At 40.8% G+C, this 22603-nt stretch overlaps 1 protein-coding gene across 1 annotated transcript in view; it reads left to right on the forward strand.

Annotated features, from left to right (window-relative positions):
- Window positions 1–20074, forward strand: part of antxr1c (ANTXR cell adhesion molecule 1c) — a 38604-nt gene extending 18530 nt beyond the window's left edge. Inside the window, exons 10-18 of the mRNA XM_082543260.1 lie at window positions 904–1002; window positions 1196–1265; window positions 4629–4707; window positions 6600–6695; window positions 6788–6826; window positions 6945–7046; window positions 7153–7320; window positions 8486–8566; window positions 17025–20074. Coding sequence (XP_082399386.1) covers window positions 904–1002; window positions 1196–1265; window positions 4629–4707; window positions 6600–6695; window positions 6788–6826; window positions 6945–7046; window positions 7153–7320; window positions 8486–8566; window positions 17025–17288 — 998 coding nt within the window. The 3' untranslated portion in view covers window positions 17289–20074. The remainder of the gene's footprint in view (window positions 1–903; window positions 1003–1195; window positions 1266–4628; window positions 4708–6599; window positions 6696–6787; window positions 6827–6944; window positions 7047–7152; window positions 7321–8485; window positions 8567–17024) is intronic.
- Window positions 20075–22603: the final 2529 nt, after the last annotated feature.

Raw genomic sequence — 22603 nt, forward strand, 5'->3', positions numbered from 1 at the left:
AAGATTATGACAGTTAAAGCAACAATAAATGGACATTAAAAGCCACAAATGAACAGATAAAAGCAGGGTTGGATTAAAAGTTTCTGGCAATAGCAGAAGGACTTTGACTGTTTTTCACATCTGCCTTTTATGAAGCAATGAATTACTTTCACCCATAAAGAGGGAAATTATTTAACTTCACACTGAATATTATACCATGGCCTGCTGCTAGAGCAAGCTGCCTCACAGATTTAACCTTATTATATACGTATACGGCTGATATATAACAGTAGTTTCAATTTTTGACAGGCAACATTGTAACTATTTAAGGTCCAGCAGAGACATTAGTTCTATTTATTTTATATTATTCATTTTTATTGTATTTTAAAGCAATGTAAGGAGACTAAGGCCCATGCTATTTTCTCTACATGACAATGGTGGAAAAATAAGCTCAGTTTCACTCAGGTCCACTACAGTCAAGATATTGTTATTTTCTCATCCACCTTATGACATGGATAAGATGGAGAAAACCCTTGTATTTGCAAAGGTGCATAAGTGCAAGCCAGGGAGGACATTAATAACAGGAGTTGTGGCACTGATTTAGTCAGAAACAGCAAGAAAAGCAGGAGCTGCAATAAGGGTGGGTTGCAAGGCAGCTTGCAGACGCGCAGCAACTGTGGAGAGGCTTAAATAGAACGACCTGTGTGAGACTGATAAGCTAAGCTGAGCTGAGCTGGAGGCTTCTTGGCTTTTCTGAAATAATACTACATCATTAGAGAGACATCACACCATGCTGGTGTGCAACTGTGCCACATTAAACAGGAAAGTGAGCTTTGTTTAGGATAAAGTAATAAAGTGTCAGATTTTTCTTAGCAAAGACTGTCTGCCAAGTGTCTAAAATGTAAAATTACCTTGTGTAACCAGAGTCTTTTCAAGTGGTGGTGAAAGGGAATGGGTTTCTCCATGCAAGAAACATCGACCAGGTGCTCTGCAGCTTCAAAATCAATGACACCATCACCATCAGTGAGTACACCTATGCTTTGTTTCCTTAATATAAATCAAGCTGAATTGTGACAGATGCATGTGTTATTAGTATACAGTTTCTATGAGGAAAAAGTAGAAACCCTCACAAAGAAACAAAATTCACTTTTCACTCGTGTATGTTGTCTGTACATGCTACATATATGCCACATAGCTCAGTTCTTTTTTCTTGTAGATGAAAAGCCAGCTGATGTAGAAGACACATTCTTATTGTGTCCAGCTCCTGTTATCGATGAAGTTGGAAAGTAAGTCCCTCTTCTTTATAACTTCATGATTTCATTTAGTTATGCAGATCCACTTTCATCACCCTTTCAAGCAAAAGTGCTCATACTTCAGTGCCGTCCATGTGCATCTTAGACCACATAAATATATTCGCATGTATATGTGCACAGACCATAAGACGCCTGCTGTACATTAGCTGTTTATGATCCCCATCCGAGGCCAGATTCCTCCGTTCTCGATCCCAGTAGAGCTTACCAAAATAAAAGAGGCTCTCTCACTGTGGCAGCATATTCAGTGGTAAACCCTTCATAAATACGTCTTAGTTCTATCGTAAATTAGAACAGAGCAGTGAAAACTAAAGCAAATTCTTGGTAGACATAGAAAGTACTGCCTCAAGAAGAAAAACGTAATAAAAGCTAACACTGTTCCACATCTGCATGTAAATTGATACCACATCAATAGTTTGTTTACAATTTGCTCTGAAGTGTCCAAAAATGAATCAGTTCTGGTATAATGACTTTCAAATTATTGTAGTCCAAGTTTAGATGAGATTCAAATCAGGGATCTGTGCTTGTTGAGGTTCATGAAGCTGATTAACAGTACAATAGAAAAAATGAGCTGCATTTTAAAGTTCAGGATCACAGGGCATTAAAAAGAAGTGTTTCTGTCAGTGTTCAAAGGGGCAATGAAGGGCTCTGAAAACTAAGACAACTGAGGTTGGCCTACTCGAACTTTGACCACATGACTGTCACACAAGTTCTCGGTGTAACCTAAGAAGGGGCCAGAATTGCTTCTCATCAGCTAGCTGTGTTCTCCTTTTAGAGCCCAACTATGCTCCAACATCAACAATCCACAAACCTCTCTAACCTAAGTCTTTATGGGAAGAAAAGTACACTGGGCCACAGAATACAAGGTTGAGTGGATGGTGGTAAAGACTTTAAACACACAAAGTAGGCAGGCGAGACCTTGTCAGCTAATACCAGAGGTTCTCTTCTCACGCTTTCTTTCTTGACTTTTTTAGGGTACTTCTTGTATTTCTATAATTGTTTACAAATTCCTTTATTTAACACTAGAGGTAATATTTGTGCTGGCTGTGGTACGGTAGCAGAGAGAAGTTGATTTGCGTCCTTGGAGAAAGATTTAGGAAACCTGGAGTGATGGCTCCGATGCTGAAACTTCAGTCAAAGGTGGAAGGACTGTAAAGCAGATGTGGTGGCATTACAACCCCACAACTTCCCGCTGATTAGATTCATTTGGATCTTTGTTTGTTGTTCTGATCTTACCTTAGCACTTGTAAACTTTCAAGTTCTTTCAAATCTAAACACCACCTCCAGACTCTCTCTTTTACTCCACTTCTGCAGCTTTTAGTGCCAGGCTGGCTCTTTTTGACCTATTTGCTAGTTTCTGTGGAACCTCACCACAGCTCCTGCCTGCCCATCTGTTTATTTTTCTCTCTCTTTTCTGTCTTTTATCATTACCTCCTTATTTGATCCCATCATCACTCCTCTGCGCTGTCTGCTTCTGCAGCTTCGGCTGATCAAAGCTATGTAGCGCCTACCCTGGCCTTGCCATGTGTGTTTATGTATGATTCTCAGCAGAGTGTAAAAACTTCTTAGTGAGGTTTTGAAACTCTTCTGAAACTCAGACTAATAAAGTAGGTTCTTGACCAATTAATCAGTGTATCGTTTCTATACTGCACATCTAAAAGTGTGAGTGGGTGTTTATCTCTCCTGTCTGTTTCACTTCCTTACTTAATAGCTGTCTATTACACCAGCCTACATTTCCTCACCAGGTTTTCTTGTAATAGTTTCCTTTTATGAGACACTACATTATACTACAGACCACTATGATCAGTGATGGTCATTGGCCTTTTACTCCCATTGGCATTTTTTGCTGCAGTAAACTTGATGACATGGCTACATATCAAAAGGACTTAATCTCTATTTAGCCCTTAACAGATGCGCTAGTTAGCATTAGGATTTGGTGCTATATAAATGACATTTTTATTGGTTTTATTGGTAATATGGAAACTAAAATGCCGTCAGTCAGCCACTGAGATCAGCTAGGATGCATACGTGGACTGATGCTATTAATACCACATTCTGTCTACAGATGTCCAGACCTGAACTAAGGAGACGGAGTCGGCATCCATGCTGAAGTGATCAAACGCATGCTCGGGTCTAGGCTATCTTTAGGTTTCGATCCACTCGTGTCCAGATGTCTGTCGTCGGCACGATCCGTATGATGTTGATCATGAACTTCACCCACTAACCCAGCTCACCTCTCTGTCTGCACCCACCTTCTTTCCATCTGTCATACCTCTTTCACATCCAGGCATGCCTTTCATCCATGTTTTTATGAAGTGAATAACAACAGGCTTCGGAGAGGTCTCTGGGGGTCACTTGAATTGTTTTTCACCTCTCAAAGGGAGAAGGGATTCAGGCCTTCAGGAAAACCTACATGGTTTCCACTGGAATACAGACACAAATCTGTACTCTGTACTCTTTTTGGCAAGTTTATACATTTTTGAAGTGAGAAAAATATTTACTTGAGATCTGTTGAACAAATTATTTTGTAGTTCCAAGTAGATATGATGAACTGCCTTTAAAGAGGAGAAGTGGTTGTTGTTGTTATTCCTCGTGATGCTTTTAGCATGTTGTCATTTCTTGGAAAAAAACAAAAAAACACACACAACCTGTCCAGAACCATAAAAAAATAGCCTGAACTAGCAGGTTGTGTTTTCAGTTCTTCCCTGGATTGGCTGCCGTGCCTGCTGTGTTGCACAATCAGTCACATGAAAACACTCTAAACTTTCTGTCTTTGTTTATTAACCGTTGCCGATTATTTTCTTTTTTTTAAAAAAAGGTTTGGTTCATTTGGAGTCAGATTGCACAATTTGCGAGTGATACGGGGCTCGTAAACAAGAGTCACACGACTCAGCGCATACCTCATCTATTAGGAAGAGTTTTTAATAACATTTCCTCCTGCTGGGTTGAGATTTTCGCAGCTGGAAACAGTCAAAAGCAACCTCTTTCGAGTTACTGCAGAAAAGAAATTGCTCAGATTTCAGTTTTCTCCTAAGCTAAAAATCTGTCACTTTCAGCTCATAATCCTCCGCTCTTGTGGTCGTTCCCTGTTAGTTCAGATTTCGTTCTCACATGTAACGAACCACCTCGCCTTTCGCAGACAGTTCGGTGACGTTATTTGGCACGAACCCAAGTTTAAATGACATCATTCCCATCAAACAAAGTCGAGCTTGAGCTGGAAAAACTTCAGACAGACTAAATAAACCGATCTAAATTCGCTTAGCGTGGATTGTAATGTTATACCCAAACACTGATCTACTCTCCTTTCCTTCATCCGTGTGCGTGTGTGTGTTGTTTCAGGGTGATTTATCTCCAAGTGAGCATGAACGACGGTCTGTCCTTCATCAGCAGCAACGTTCACATCACCACCACAGAGTGTGTAAGTGGAAGCTTCATGTATCCACGCAGGGACACTGCAAAGATTTTAATTGTGCAAAAAATAGAAAGAAAAAACGTTTGTGTAGTTTGTACTCTTCTTCTGCTTCTTCTTCTGCTTTCTCCAACATTTCTCTCTTTTCTTAGTTGTCTCACTTTCTCCACTCTCAGTTTTGTTTTTCTCCTTTTTTTTTTTGGTAGCCAAACCACAGAGGTTGGTAGCAGTGAGCCACCCAACAAAGACCTTATGAACCTCCGTGTGTTGGGCACAAAAAAAGGTTAAAGAAGCTGCTTGGTGACCTTGGAGTTCCCGGTTTAATATTTTAGTTTTGTGGGTGAAACATCTGTGACAGATGCACTCTTGGTACTGCTATTTAGAGGTGGTGCATGTGTGAAACGGAGCAGCTTTTCAGTCCATGAAAACAAGTTAACAAATGCAATTTAAAGCAGTTTAACTAAATGAAGTTGGTATGTTGGAACATATTAAATAGGCCCAAAAAACAAAAAGATATGCAGTCTTTGAAGCTGCACCGCCTCCATCCACGCAGCATCATATCCACGAAGACGCTGCAAATTTAAACAACTGTGTTGTGGTTCACGATAAAGAGACCTCAATTAGACATACCATTGCAATTAGCTGCCTCATGGCACTAAACTAAAACATATAGACTGAAGTCACACCAGGCTCGAGAAGGCACGGAAAGTTGTCAGCTGGAGATTGGAGGGCCTGGTGCAATAAACAACGTGCAAGTTGGAGTCTCTGAATCAAAGCTGAAAGCAAAAGCCACAAACCCACTGACCCCCTGCATCCTCTCCCTAGAATCTGTCAAAGTGTCACACTGAGGGGTTTCAGCCTTTGTACTTAGCCCACAAAAAACACCCATATTGCATGGGAGAAAACGCACACTTCACATGTGAAAAAGCAGCAAAATGCAGATGTGGCCACTATTAAAATTTTCAGCATTGTTTGCTAGCAGTAACCCTGCCCCATCACCCCCACCCCACCATCTATTGTTTTAACTTTTCTGCAAATTAAGTTGTTGTCACAGGAAATCATAATCCGGGTGATTTTTAATAAATAATCATTTGGCACCGCTGACGTGCTTTCTGCAGCGGGCCCCACTGCTGAGTTCAGATAAATCCTCCACAGCTTTGCCACAAGATAGATAGATAGGGGAAAGTCTAACCACATGTGATCCTCATCTGTGGTCTCTAATGAGAACCATGTTTGGCCAGCGGACGTCTGCCTAGCTTAAAGCGAGAAATGTCAACATAAGGATTCAGTCAGGGATGGCAAAAGCTCACATTAACCACTGTCCTCGAGAAAGGAAAACATGAATATTAGAGCCTATATGCTTTTACTATTTTCCTTCAAATCAGTCATACCACAGCTATGATTAATCTGTTGTCGCTACTGCTATTAGTGCTGAAAATACTGTCCTACTTCTTCTTGTCAGCACTACCACTGTGGATAATACGAGCATTCAGTCACTACATCACCGTTTTTATTATATATGTGTTGTCTATCTCACTACACAACAAGTAAGTCAAGATTTCTATGCGCATACATGGAAGGCTAGCACCTTATGCATGAGTGAAGAAGGGCAGCGAGGTCCCAGATCAGAGCTATGGATGTATACATGCCACAAATTTGGTAGTTGAGGTACTTTTAAAATAATTTACAAGTATCTTAAAATTGTCAGCGTTACTTTCCCTTTTTACTTGTACTACTACTTTTATCAGGTGTTGTGCCAGTTGCCATCTTCCTTCTATCTCCTGGAGATACGGCGCCTGCATGTTTTTTTAGCTAGCATCTATGTCCAGCCTGTGAAACATGATGTGCACGGTGCACTTGTCGTAATGTTCTAGCATCGTGTGTTTGTGTCTGCCCTCCAGTTCGATGGCACCATTCTCCTGATCACCTTGCTGGCGTTGTTCCTCCTCCTTGCTCTGCTCTTCCTGTGGTGGTTCTGGCCGCTCTGCTGCACTGTGGTAAGAAACACCGACTAGTTTCACAAATAATAAACACTTGCATTGATGTTATGTTATTTTAAAATCATGGCATGTCTGTTATTTGTCTAAAGGTGATCAAAGAGCCTCCTCCTCCACCTCCTCCTGAGCCTGTGAGTCAAAACACACACACACGCACATAAATACAGCCTAACTAAGTAATACCCCAAGACTTTCCTGCACCTTTATTTCATCTGTGAAAGACAAACTCTTTTGTGTACCGGTGTTTAGGAGTCAGATGACGACGACGACGGTCTTCCCAAAAAGAAGTGGCCCACTGTGGATGCCTCATATTATGGAGGAAGAGGAATTGGGGGAATCAAGAGGATGGAGGTGTCAAAACGATGCATTTACGCTGCTGAAATAAAGTCACGATTAAATCTGTAGACAACAGATTACAGTGACCTTTTCTGTTTTTGTATGGTCTACCGTCTTGTAGGTGCGCTGGGGAGGGAAGGGTTCAACTGAGGAGGGGGCTAAGCTGGAAAAGCCAAAGAACGCTGTGGTGAAAATGCCAGAGCAGGAGTACGAACCCTATGAGCCAAAACCTAAGAAACCTCAGAACAAGAAGCCACCTCAGAGCCGGAAGTGGTACACGCCCATCCGGGTAAACACAGCCTCACAGAATCAGCACACAATGGGACACTGTAATGTAAAATATACCCACACACTCTGTTATCCCGTATAGACGCTCGTACTGTTTGCATTTAGTTCAGGAATTCACGCTCACCACTCTTACATAAAAACCCTCCTTTTTTAGAAAGTCAAAAATGTGCTTTGTTTACACTCAGACCACTTTGCATTTTTGAATTTTCACCCACCGACTTTTTTTAAAGGCATGAGGGCAGCAGAAATTTCCCAGCAGACAGCACACATGTATATACATGCTATATACATGTAATTAGTTGATAGTGCCATAGCACCAACACATGCCCATAGTGAGACTGCCAGCACAGCATAAATATTACTCCTAAAATAAAACCACTCTGTGTGACGCTTTTCATACAGTAAACGTACTGTTATCTGTACACACTGCTGCATTCATAATTCATTCACAGCAGCCTAACAGCATGTACAGAAGGTGAATGTGAACACTGAACTGTGGGGTAAATACTGTAAATTGATCACTGAATGTGGAAATTGGGCTGTGGCTGGCCCCATCTTTCTAAAACTTTTTGATGTGTGAGTGCACTTCTGTTTAGGATCCATGCCACCACTGCTTATTTGTCCAAGCAAATGCAACATCTTTTAGCATTTTTTTATTCGGTTAATCCAGAAGATTTTATCTCAAAACATTTGCCCTTCAGCTCTGTCAAATGTTAAATACTGTCTGCAGTAAAATACACGCTGGATTCCTACAGTTGTTTTAGCTGGGATCAGCTCTTTCCTGTCTCTGAGAAGTAAGCCCACGCTCTGATTCTTGGCAGATCGTGTGTTTTATCATGCTTTATTAATTGCTTTATGTTGCTAAAGGTTAAAGCGTTCATGACCGGAGTTAACTAAAATATATCCAGCAGTCTTTGTGACTAATCAGTGATTCAGCAGCTTTATCCAGAGGGGAAGGAACTAATCAGTCAAATCAGCTGCCGTGGTGTTTGTTTGGGATTAAAACCTGGTCTCAGCCTTGAAAAAGAACCACAGACCAAATGTTTGCTGATATAGAAAAGTCAGTATGAGCAGTCTTTTATTAGGTGATAGATTGCAGTGTGGAGAAGTGTGCAATTCACATCTGGCCAGCTGTTTATCTTCTTGCTCCTCTGCTTCTTTTTCAGGGGAAACTGGACGCCATCTGGGCTCTGTTCCGCCGTGGGTATGACCAGGTCTCTCTAATGAGACCCCAGCCCGGTGATCATGTAAGTATCTCTGTTTCATCAGATGTCTAAGAATTCATCTGCAAGGTCATCCCTCCTTCACTGCATTCTCTCCATCTTAAATTATATGTCATGTTTTTATATGTTCGTTTCATATGTGCCATCTTGTTGATTTTTTTTTTTCACTGGACAGCGAGAATTCAAAAGTAAGAAAGATTTATTTTTCATCCAATAGTAATACGAGTGGCACATAAATCAAGGGAGTTTTTCAGGAATAATGAACCCCTGATTTCAAAGCCTTGGTTTTCAAGCGTCTCAATTCAAAACTATAAATCAACTGAAACACTTGCTGATAGATTTAATCATCACTAGTTACCAAGGCAACTAAACACACATGCAAAGCCAGAGGTGGAAGAGCAACACCCTAACACAGAGAGCAGGCATCAATGACAACAGCTACACTGTTCATTAAGTCACATTCAGCATAAAAGGAGGAGCTATGGTCAAGTTGGGTTGCAAAGTTGCTTGCAGATCAGTGGGCAGTCAGAAGTAGCCTAATTTAGCCGCTCTCATGTGAAGTTTGCCTGTTAAATTTGTATTCCATCACCCCCACCCGGTCATGGCAGATGGCTGCCCCTCCCTGAGCGTCATTCTGCTGGAAGTTTCTTCCTGTTAAAAATGAGTTTTTCCTTCCCACTGTTGCCAAGTATTTTCTCTCTGTTATTGTAGGGTCTTTATCTTACAATGTGAAGCACCTTGAAGCAATTGTTGTTGTCTTGTTATTTGGTACTATATAAAGAAACTGGAATTGATTGTTGCAAAATTATGACATCACAACATTGTGACTGGTCAGCTGCAATAAAAGTGCATCAATTAGTAGGAACAAATCTAACTCACTAATAATGGATGTATCCATTTACTTGCACAGTTTTGACCAAGTGCGCATTGAGTGTCTAAGATGAGCGGTGATCCACTATAGGCTGAGAAGTGGTGCAGTTTTAAAAGTGTCCAGCTCATCTGTGCTGTTTGCTCACCCTGCCCTCCCTTCCACCGTCTGGGAGCGCACTTCATTCACTCCTGGTGTGGCTGTGCTGGCTGACACCTCAGCTAGCCCATTCCATGCTGTTGAGCTAGCCTCGATCTCACACCTGCTTCACATTATACGCCATAAATCGGATGTTAAGCCAAACCGCAGCTCACATCCTTGTAGCTCAACGGGAGAGTTTTGTGATGTGTTCGTGCGCGTAAGCTGGTAAAAAGTCTCTCTTCTTCAGAGCAGATAAGCCACATGGTTTAGTTTTAACGCCTGAGGCCTTTCTATCAAAAAGCCTTAGATAAGAGTTTGGGCTGAATGTTGGGAGAGGAAGCTCTCTAGGGATGCTTTAAATCCCGCCGACAATCTTAGCAAAGACTGTTTTAATGTTTAAATGTGTTGCATATTATTTTCATCTCTGTTGGTCTTAAAGGCAACTTTGTAATTCAATGATAGATCATAACTGTGTTGCACTACCCTCAAATTCTCTATGGTTTGACTCAAAGCCATTTTGGTGACATATACAGTTGTTAGCATTTCCTTTTTCCCCTCCCTTGATTCTTCTCCACCTTTTTCCTTTTGCCAGTTGTTTCCTCCCTGTTTCTTTTCTTTCCTCTCCATAGCTCACTCTCCTGCTGATCGGGACCCATCCAAAGCACTAGTTAAAATCCGGCCTTATTAGCAGAAAATTTCCAGTGATCTTCTTTAGCAGGAATTCCACATTTAAGACTGTTTTCTGGGCACAACGAACATGTACAGCGATAGAATTTGCAGCCACATAATAAACATTCAGATTCCCCAAGACCTAAAAAAGTCACCCTCAGCTTCCAATTCCATCTTCACCAAAGACAACCTGGCACACAGATAAAAAGAGATTTCCTTAATGACAAATTTCTCTTACTCAGAAAAGCTTTTTTTAATGATGATTGCTCGGGCAAGCTCAACATGACGCAATGCCTATTTTGTTGAAGAAATCCTCTCTTTCCAACGATGTCGCCTCCACCAGTCATTTGTGGTTTGTAACAAAAGAAGCAGGCCTACAGGCCAGCGTGCCGGCTCGTTTCCAGGCAGAATAATATGTTTTTATTAAAGAGGAAACAGCAGAAACAAGAGTCAGACACCTCATTCCCTTTTATGTTACCTGAAAAGCTGGTGGTTTTCAATTTCATCCTGAGGTTTTCAGATCTACAGTCTCACACTGCAAAGCTGGCACACATTCAAATCCATAAGAAAACTCTCTAAATTAGTTCCATCTGCATTCCCGCATGCATGTTTCTTTATGCTAATTGCAACAGCATGACTGTCACCCTGGGGACTGACTTCGGCTGCAGTCCTGTAACAGTGAACTCATTTTGTGGTAATGCAACTTCCTGTTTTTTTTAATGATGGTAAAAACCCCAAAATATTTTAATAATCAAGCAGTACACAAGCTGTTTCCTATTGTTGTCAGAAAACTCACAGTTTGCTTGGTTGCTCATTGGTTTATTTTCTGTCATTAAGACACAAAGTCTAAACCTGTACGCTGTAGACTGCACAGACAGATGTTTACAGTCCTCACACAGCAGTGGATCAATCAAAAACTCTGACCAAGAAAGAACTATTTATTATATCAAAACAAATAAGAAAGCAAATGTGTATGTCTGGGTTTTTTTTTATCCAAAAGTATCTGATTGACGGTTAATTTGGTAACGAAATGATTGTGATCACTCTACTAGAAACACTGGTATTATCAGACACCCACGCAGTTGCTCAGTAGGATCAGATACAGTCTCAATCTTTTTTGGCTGTTCCATTTTCTTTTCACTGATAACACGATTATACACTGAACAAAAATATAAACGCAACACCTTTGTTACTGCTCCCATTCCCCATGGGATGGACGTAGAGACCTAAAATTCATTCCAGATACACAATATAACCATCCCTCCCAAACAGTGGTCACAAATCAGTCCAAATGTGTGGTAGTGGGCACATCTGCTATATTGAGATAATCCAATCCACCTCACAGGTGTGCCACATCAGGATGCTGATCTGACATCATGAGTAGTGCACAGGTGTACCTCAGACTGCCCACAACAAAAGGCCACCCTGGAATGTGCAGTTTTGTCTCACAGCAAAATGCCACAGATGCCACAAGCAATGAGGGAGCGTGCAATTGGCATGCTGACAGCAGGAATGTCAACCAGATCTGTCGCCCGTGCATTGAATGTTCATTTCTCAACCATAAGCCGTCTCCACAGGCGTTTCAGAGAATATGGCAGCACATCCAACCGGCCTCACAACCGCAGACCTCGTGTAACCACACCAGCCCAGGACCTCCACATCCAGCAGGTTCACCTCCAAGATCGTCTGAGACCAGCCACCCAGACAGCTGCTGGAACAATTGGTTTGCACAACCAAACAATTTCTGCACAAACTGTCAGAAACCGTCTCAGGGACGCTCAACTGCATGCCCGTCGTCCTCATCGGGGTCTTGACCTGACTCCAGCTCGTCGCCGTAACAGACTTGTGTGGGCAAATGCTCACATTCGATGGCGTCTGGCACGTTGGAGAGGTGTGCGCTTCACGGATGAATCATGGTTCACATTGTTCAGGGCAGATGGCAGCTGAGAATGTCCCAGTTCTTGCATGGCCAGCATACTCACCGGATATGTCACTCATTGAGCATGTTCGGGATGTGCTTGACCGGCGTATACGACAGCGTGTACCAGTTCCCACGAATATCCAACAACCTCGCACAGCCATTGAAGTGGAGTGGACCAACATTCCACAGGCCACAATTGACAATCTGATAGACTCCATGCGACGATGTGTTGCACTGCATGAGGCAAATGGTGGTCACACCAGATACTGACCGGTTCTGGGTCCCCAGACCCCCAATAGTGCAAAAAACTGCACATTCCAGGGTGGCCTTTTGTTGTGGGCAGTCTGAGGTACACCTGTGCACTACTCATGATGTCAGATCAGCATCCTGATGTGGCACACCTGTGAGGTGGGATGGATTATCTCAATATAGCAGATGTGCCCACTACCACACATTTGGACTGATTTGTGACCACTGTTTGGGAGGGATGGTTATATTGTGTATCTGGAATGAATTTTAGGTCTCTACGTCCATCCCATGGGGAATGGGAGCAAAAACAAAAGTGTTGCGTTTATATTTTTGTTCAGTGTATAAAAAAGATAGAACTAAAACTTTCCCTTGCTAAAACAAAAGTCAGAGGACATTCAGTGATGATCAAGTATGACGATTCGGTTCAATTCAATTTTATTTATACAGCACAAAATCAGAACAAGAGTCGCCTTAAAGCGCTTTATATTGTAAATTAAACCCTTCAATAATACATACAGAGAAAAAAAATCAACAATCATATGACCCCCTATGAGCAAGCACTTTGGTGACAGTGGAAAGGAAAAACCTCCAGCAGAACCAGGCTGAGGGAGGGGCGGCTATCGGCCACGACTGAATGAGATAACAGCACCAAACATGATTGTGCTTTTTTAATATAGGATGATGGATTCATGGTAATGAATGCAAAAGACTTGGATTGACTGACTTGACTAAAATTAGGTCATTTGGTGAGGAACGACCTTCTGCCAAAAAAATACCCAAACCAGCATCTGTTCTGTTAGTGGGACAGCTGGTCCTGAAAGAAGATGCCATTTAAATTAGCAAGTGGGCGATACCAGAGCCACATTTGTGATTCAGATGAGCTGTCCAGGGTTAAAGAGAGGAAGTGTGTTTGTGCTCCTGAGCGTCAGGTAAATTTACTTAAGGATCCTGTAGTGCTTAAAAATATGTAGTGTTCTATAGAGCAATGACTACACTGTTTCTCGCTCAGCAATGAACCTACTAACATCTCTGCTTCTTTAAATTGTTCATCAAAGGGATGTTTGAGGAATTTTTGGTGCTCCCAAAGAGGTTTCAGCCAGAGACAGCAGCATAGCTAAATCTCCAGCGTGACAATAAATCACTCTGTTTTTAAGCATTTTATTCAGCTGGTATTTGATTTTTTTGTTTCAACTATAACAGACATTTATGTTTGTCGAATAATCAGAAATAACACAAATTTGACTTGCTGTCGAATGCAGTAGCATTGACTCTTTGCCATATGTGAGTTTTCATCCCTAAAAGCCTGTTTTTAACCGTGGAAAAATACTGCAGCAGCAGTGTGTGAGAATGTGTGTGTGTACTTGAAGAGTTACAGTAAAAGTTTCTAAACTGGAGAACGGAGTTAGCCATTATGCGAATGTGTGTCACCAAACCACATCCATTACACTGACGTCAGAGTGTACAGTATGAAGCAGAGCTAGTGCCTCCCCTCTTTGTCTTTCACTGACATAAACACGGAGCTCTACAGGGAGCCATTTAGCTGGCTGAAGGACACGAGGTAATGCCTTTGGCAGATGTCTGCCAGGCCCGTCTTCAGAAGCCAACTGAACAAAACTCTCTCACACATACACACACATACATTTTGCGTTGTCCTAGACAATTTAATGACCTTGGTAAGACTGTAGACAGTGGTGGAGGTCAGTGAAAAAGACCAAGCGAGTGTGGCTTTCTTTAATCCAGGAAAATGTCGAGAGGTTCAAACCACAGCTGGGTGCTAACAGAGTGACGTTCAAGAAGCAAAGATGGATTAAGGATGAAGAAATTGAAACAAAATTCACATACAATTAATGTCAACATTTCTTAGTTAAATACTTATCTCAGCCCCCCACAGTGTAATTAGTTTAATGATTTTTGTTATTCTTCAAACACCTTTTTTGAAAAGGTTTTCGAGGCTTCTTGAAAGACGCTCTTCTTTGGATGTTGGCTGCGTTTTTCTGTTCTCTGTTAAAATGATGCCAGATTGATTCATTGAGGTGTGGGCTCTGGGGAGGCCAATCCACGACTGATAGTTCTTCATTGCGTTTTCTTTTGTCCGTCCAGGTGTGCTTTCATTATTGGTGGAGTATTTGAGATCATTGTCATGCTGAAAAATAAATCCATTGCAAATCAAACACTTTCTTGGTATTGCATGGTGGATCAAACCCTACTTGTAGTCTTGACCATGTCTGCACTGAGTTGTTGCAATGAGAGTGGCTGATTAGATATTTGCGAGCTGAGCAGGTGCACCTAACAAAGTGGCTGATGAGTGTATGTATGTGTTGCTGAAAAAGACACTGCTTAATCTGCATCATGCATTTTTTATATATTTACCTTATTTTTAACATCTAAAGTATCTCTTAGCTTTAAGTTACTCTGATGAACGTCAACATCAGTGCCAGAGTGGAGTCTGTTGTAGATCCAGAGATGTTCTTGCTAAATGGAAGAAGACAGGAGAGGTTGGTTGGCTTGAATAAAGGGAAAAACTTAAGAATGGGAAATTCTCTCAGTTCAGTTTGGATTATTCTGTCTTTCATTTCTTCTCTGGCTATTTTTCTCTGTGTCTCACTTTTACTCACTGTCGTGCTTTATCTGCAACACTGTCACATTATATTAACATTAAAGATCAAAATCTATCTTCCCTTGTGCCTAAGGTCTTTTTCATTAGAGTTTTACAAGTGACATCATTTCCCATTCCTTCGTTTTCCACTATGTAAAACCAGGGACCTGCGGCTCAAGTCGCTGATACTGCTTATTAGCAGATTAACATTACTTCATTCCACCCTGACTGCCAACCGCATGCAGCTATGCAGCGGGTAGAGTTTCATTGGTAACAGTGACCTCTGTGAACTCGCTGAAACCAGTGGTTGGTGTAACATTTTATGAGTAACTAAAATGTGATTTCTGTCTAAATAAATTTGTTGCTTTTACGCCCTGATAAGTCAACCTGTTAAAGTATTCCAGCTTCACTGCTAACTTTTACCACCTCTGGCACAGTTCAGCCCCAGCCTCTAACCCTAATCTTCTCTCTCCATATGGACCGTCGGCATTCGGACCTACAGTTCTCGGTACAGAACATTGGACTAGCAGGGATAATTTGGAGTGGGGGCGTAAAAGCGGGGATTTAAGCATAATCTGGAACACCAGCTGGCCACACACACAGACTGGCACACACAAGCATACAAAGAGCAGTGACTGTACCATGACCTGAGCTCGGATGCCTTCTTAGCCCAGATGTAGCCTACTTTAGATTAGACACTTTTTTCCTCCAGATTCTTTTTAATCTAAAACAACTCGCATGTATAGATTATGTATTATATATTGCATCAGATGCTTTTTATCTGTAGTATTTTCCATGTTATCTTAAAAAAAAACCACGTTTAACAACACATACTCTGTGTCTCAATTCAGATGTTTCATTCAGTACTTTTCCATGTAATACTCTATTAATTTATTTGTGCAATGCTTGAATTTTGGCAAGGTAGTGTGATGACTGGAAATGGGTACAGCAGCATTGGATCACAAATGCCATGCAGCTGCTGCATTTGCTGAACATAAGTAATATTATATTTATCTATCCTGAAGATGAGAACGTAACATGCATAAACACACAAAAAAAACCCACCTCACGTACCATCACTGACTGAAAACTACTGTTGTTGCTATGCTACAGTGATCCTATGGATGGAAACTGCTCCAAGATCATATTTACCCTAAATTAACAGCAAAATGACACAGGTCCTTTGTGACCAGTTGCAAAGAGATGCAGATGAGTTGAGCTCATTGGTACAGACAGACTGACAGAGATTGATTGTAACCATGTTGGTAGTATGTCTGAGAATGATTGCAGTGAATCTGAGTTTAACTGTGATTGTTTGGAGAAGGATTATCTACTCAAGGTAACCTGATCAGTTGCCTTGTAATCAAAATGACTCAGAAGTTTAGGGCGTTCCATCCCTAACCTCTGTGCGATCTGTTGGTCACCACAACAACCTGAACATTCGGGAGTTAAAAATGCGCTGGAGAGCAGGGTGAAATTTTGTTTTATAGGTTGCTGTCCTATTTTTACTCTTTATTTCATGCAGCTGTGCTTTTTAGTGTGAACGCATAGAAGGGTAAATTATAAAATTTGTGTTATTTTAGGAAGGGGTCGGAGTCTGCAGCAAAAGGCTCTGTGAGGATGGTCATATGGTGGTTTTAGTTAGCATGGTAATATGCTGACTGTGCAGATTTGTGGCTGTGTGGTTTACATTCAAAGCCCTGTTAGCATGCTAGCCGGTAGGAAAAAAATTACATGTATTCTCTGCATGACTCTATTTACAAGATTTCTTTGTATCAGACAAAGAGATCATTTCAAGATGAGCCTTATTACAGCTGGTTAGATATTTCATTGTAAACATTAGCATCGTGGTTGCTAATGCTAGGCGCCATTAGATATCATTCATCACCGTGACTATCTGCTAATACTTCAGTCTGGACTAAGTTTGGGGTCCAACCAACATGAAAGACCTGAAAACAGGATTATATAATTATTTTATGTTTATTTTAAAAATTATTTTAAAGCTTTTTTAATCCCACTTTTCTTTCTTTTCCTTTAGGGTCGATGCATAAACTTCACAAGAGTGAAAGAGGAGTCAGCGGCAGCCAAGGCCCCACCTCGTACCCCTATCCACACCCCTTCGCCACCACCACCAGACTACCGCCCCATAACTCGCACCACTCCACCATCTACCACTGCCACCAGCCCCCCTGCCAGATCTCCACCATCAGGCCAGGTGCCCCCAGGACCACCGCCATCACGCACTCCCCCAGGGCTTCCCTGTGCACCGCCATCGCGTCCTCCCCCAAGCCTTCGACCCTAAATCACACAGACAAACTCCTCCCACCTTACCAATGCACCTGCTTTGATATCACATTGATATTACCGTCCTGTTGACTAGTTCTTTCACTTTGAAGGTTGTGGGCCTCACTGCCAAAGGTACTCCTACTATAAGCCAAAGATCAGCAGTATATTGAATCCCAGTTGTTCTGTGTGCCACATCTGGTATGGGATAGCATATCAAGTGAAACTGTTAGCTGACAATTAAGCCTTTTTAATACAGGATATCTAACTGTGCTCTGTATGTAGTTTTTTATGTGGCAATTTAAGATTGAACCTCCAAAAAAATAAAATATAGTCACATGAAAAAGTTTTCACAGGCCTCTGTGCAGTTCTGTGAAAAACAAAGTGCAACCCAGGATTGTAGAACCACCATTAGCAGCAATAACGTGAAAAGATGGATGGATGGATATTTATGGCATTGCTTAAGTTCACTTGACTCAGTGACTACAAGCTGTCCAGGTCCTTTAACTACAAAACAAGTTGAAATCATCACCCCTCCACCACAGTGCTTGACAGTTGGTATTAGGAAGTTTATGTTTATATGCTTTATATACTCCACTTTGGTTTTATCTGTCCAAAGGACATTGTTCTTCCAGAATACTTGTGATTTGTTCAGATGCAACGTTACAAACCTAAGCCCTGCTTTCGTGCTGTCATGTCAAGCCATACTGGTTCAGTCTTTTTGTTACTTTACTGTCGTGAATTTTAGTACTTAACATATTAACCGAGGCCTGTTGAGTCTGAGATGTAGCTCTTGAGATTTTTGCTGTTTCTCTGAGCATTGCATGGTCTGGCATTAGCTGTGATGATGCGACTTGCTTCTACTTACTTTATGAACTCCAGTAAGGATGTAAGGAGTTTTTAACAGAGCTGATTAGAGTCCTGGTAAACCTTTCTTTTTCATATGGCTGTGAAAAAGACTATGTGACTATTTGCTGATAAGCAAAAAAATTATTTTGCATAGCAGTTCAACTTAATATTCTGTCTCATATAAAGTGAATGGGGCTATTTGGGAAAGTATTTTACTTTGCATTTGTGAAATCAGGGAGGATTGTTGCTGGACAGCAAAGCATGTGGGAACGGAAAAGTCCAAAAAGAAAGATTACTGCAATGGATGAAAGTTCTTTGTTGTCTCTATCAACTACTGAGTTAGGTCTTTGTTAAGTTAAAATCACAGTAACTGTATTAAGTGCTAGGTAGAATCAATTGGCTTATTTCTCCATTGCTGTGTGACCAATGAAGGGTTTTTCAGAACTGGATTTCCAAGTAATCTTAGCTGATCATATTTTTAATGGTGTTACGTAACTGATAAGAAACATATGTTTTTCTAAATTTCTTCAAAAAGATTTGCAATTTGGTGCTGTTTTGTTACCCAACAACAACGTGCCAAAGTAACAAATCCCGACTATATAGTCCAGAGATGATCCAGTTATATAATTTGTGGTCAGGTTTTTGTACCTTTTGTGACAGGGAAGTGTACGGAGGTTATGTGGAAGGTGTGTTTTTACAGTATATGTTTGAGATGTGTTTTAAATACTTTGTTGGTTGATATCTTGAGGCTTTGGAATTTGTCCTTAACCGCATTTTCATGTAGTTGATTTTAGGTTACAGCAATTTATGTTTTTTGGTTTGTTTTGATTTTGGTTTTTTTTGTAACTGCGCACATAGACTGCTGGGAAATTACAATGTGTATTTGCTTTTTTTAGCAGTGAAGCTGATGAAATCAATCTTCAAAAATCAGGTTCATGTCTCTCCTCACATTTTTATACACAATGCTGATACTGTACTTTAATACCATTATTATGTGTATTGTATGTCTTCAGTTATATCATCACCGGTCACGTTGCAACTGCAGGGCAGTTCAAAGCGCATCTAATTTATTTTACTCCCCGACAGAAATATAGGAGAGTACTTGAATATTGACAAGGTGTCCAATCACCGAGATGAACACTGTGTGAACAGTTAGGAAACACAACAGATAACCATTTAAAGGTCATTTTAGGCTTACCAGCATTTATCAGCCCCTTAGCTACACTAAAAATGAGCATTTTGGTAAATCTGAAAAAGATTTTGTCTACATTAGAAAATCGTTCTAGCTAGCAGATAAAAAGACAATTTTTTAGCCTAGCATTAACTCATCGTAATTGAGATCAAACCTGCCAGAAATTAGCAAAAACATTTAGATTTCTTGGTTTAGGAAAGAGGTTGAAACTGCTGGTATTCCTCCTATATCCGATGCCCTTTCAAGTTTTCTTCTTCATCATCTTTTTTTTTTATAATTACAATTTCAATGTACGTCATTCACTTGTGTCCTGTACCGTTGTGTTGCTACATGCATTGGTAACAGCTGAAAAACTCCAATTAGCTCATTGTAGTTCATACCTTTGATGTCAACGTGCTAAATCAAACCAGTTGGTTTGTTGTAATGTCCATAAACAAAATGTAACATTAGCAAGACAAACACATGCTTTGCTAGCAGTTTCTAGCATCGTATTTGGCTGCATTGCCTGTTGCTTGGAGGTGTTGTATGACCCTACAAGGTGTCAGTATATACATCAGGGAAGAGGATGAAAATGGAGATTATACCACCAGACACCCTGTTTTCTATGGCTCCGTTTGATATCCTGCTATGGATTACTGTTACCTTTTTGTTTTTATGTGCCACTGCAAAAAATAAGATTCTGCCTTAGAAATGTTAATTGTTTTCAGACTCCCAAACATTGTGCTTTATGGAGCTGGAGCATCAATAAATTACAGATTTTTGTATGTCTTGCAGACTGGGTATATTTTTTTATATTCTGCTAATTGAGTTCAACTGTAATAAGAAATAAGAAATGCAGCATACGAGTATAAACAGCAGTACTGAAGCAAATATGAAAGACGTATATAATTTTCTGTTGTTTGATGTGACTTTTTGAACAGTATCAATAAAGGTTGACTCCTAAGCTTCTAAAGAAAGTTTCATCTTTGTGATCTTTGTTAGATTCATATAAATGCCTGCGTTACTGATTTGGACAGTTTCATACTCTCCCAGCTGACTCCCCATATACATTTTGACTTCACTCATAGGCCCAAGATGTATGTACTATTTCCAGTCACTAGTGAAAAATGTTTATTTGCTGATCAGTTGGCATGTGGTCGCTGGCTATTCCTTTTGATTGCTTTGGTCATTTGCAGATGGACGAGTTCACCTGTAATTTGCGCCTCTCTGTAAACAGAATGCCACCAAAATAAAAACTAATGCATTACCACTGAAACCAACATGTAAAAGGCACAAGTTCGTTAGAAGGCAAACATTAACTGTTTATTCTTTCTTGCACTTTTCGAACAGTTTCTTTATCATTTGGTCAGCAGTTGGAAAGTGTTTGCAGACAGATCAGCATCTATCATGAGAACTACTGGCAAACTGTCATCCAAAGCAGTGGGGGGGGGGGTGGCTTACTGGGCTTAAGCCCGGGTTGTTTTGTCAGAAGCCCGGGGTCTTTTGGAGTGTAATTTTTTCATAGTTAGATGCCTGGCTGACAACTGTATAAAACAAAAACTTCACACAATATTCGAAGCACATAGCGCACACTGTGGGAATTTACGACTGTGCGTAAATCCCCCCTAATATTGGTACGATCCGAGCTCAGACACTAAGCGACTGAGCGGGTGGAGCTGCTGCCTGCGAGTGCGCTGTTGGAGAAGCGCAGCCAGGCAGACAGAGGAGAACTGAAGTTTGAGCAGGTACCAAAGCAAATCATTCGTACTGTACAAATAATGTAAATATGACGGTGTATCACGAAAGATTTATGTCAAACTGATCACTTGACCCATATTACATTACTTGCTCTTCAAGTGAATCAACAAATTGCGAAATGAAAAGCCGAACAACAACAACAACAATGCTGTTTCTTTAGAGAGTCTTAGCTTACATGTGTTTATTTCATATTTTCAGTTGTTTCCCTCCACGGCTAAATAAATCGGTTTCAGTTATGTACTGAAATATAAGAATGGACATTAGAGGGTTCTTTCAAAGAAAAAACTCAGGTAAATGTTATTTTATATATTATGTTTTGTATGTTGTTCAGTATTTTTCTATGCAAAACAAGAGGAATTTCAATACACAACAGTATATTCACAGTTGAAACCAGATATTTACATACACTTTATGGAAAACACAAGAACATTTTTTTTACTGTACAACATCAATTTAGAGTAAACTTTTGTTTTAGATAAATATTGAAATATCTTTTGAATTAGTTAAATGTCAGAATAAAGAGAGACAGAGCTGTCTATTTTTTATCACTTTCATCAAATTTAGGAGTACATATACACTAAGTTTATTGTTAATTAATAAGAAACTCCAGACGTTTCTGTTCTGAGCTGAAGAAGCTTCTGATAGGTTAGTAGAGTCCATGTGAGTAAATTGGTGGCACACCTGTGGATGCATATAAGGTAAACACAGAGCCTGTTTCTGTGACATGGGAAAATCAAGAGATGTCAACCAAAACACCAGGAAAAGAATCATGGAGCTCCATAAGTGTGGCTCAATTATGAATACAATTTGGTGCCATTTACAATTAAGAAATACAGATAGTTTCTCTCTTTACTCTTGAAGTTAACAAATATGTTTTTATATTTACTTATCTAAAAAATAAACATTTAGTCTGATTTGATGTTACAATTTAAAAAGTGTTTTTACCTGAAGAGTAAATATCTGGTTTCCACTGTATATTTGATGATGTTGGTGTTTGGCTTGATTGTCAGCACAAAGAGGGAGAGAGAGGAACAGAGAGGGAGAGAGAGGAACAGAGAGGGAGAGAGAGAGGGAGAGAGGAACAGAGAGGGAGGAACAGAGAGGGAAAGAGAGAGGAACAGAGAGGGAGAGAGAGGAACAGAGAGGGAGAGAGAGAGAGAGGAACAGAGAGGGACAGAGAGAGGAACAGAGAGGGAAAGAGAGAGGAACAGAGAGGGAGAGAGGGAAAGAGAGAGGAACAGAGAGGGAGAGAGAGGAACAGAGAGAGAGAGAGAGAGGGAGAGAGAGGAACAGAGAGAGAGAGAGAGGGAGAGAGAGGAACGGAGAGGGAGAGAGAGGGAGAGAGAGGAACAGAGAGGGAGAGAGAGGGAGAGAGAGGAACAGAGAGAGAGAGAGAGGGAGAGAGAGGAACGGAGAGGGAGAGAGAGGGAGAGAGAGGAACAGAGAGGGAGAGAGAGGAACAGAGAGGGAGAGAGAGAGGGAGAGAGAGGAACAGAGAGGGAGAGAGAGAGGGAGAGAGAGGAACAGAGAGGGAGAGAGAGGAACAGAGAGGGAGA

Source organism: Aulonocara stuartgranti (genome assembly GCF_965226115.1).
Source record: "Aulonocara stuartgranti genome assembly, chromosome: 8".
NCBI classification, from domain to species: domain Eukaryota; kingdom Metazoa; phylum Chordata; class Actinopteri; order Cichliformes; family Cichlidae; genus Aulonocara; species Aulonocara stuartgranti.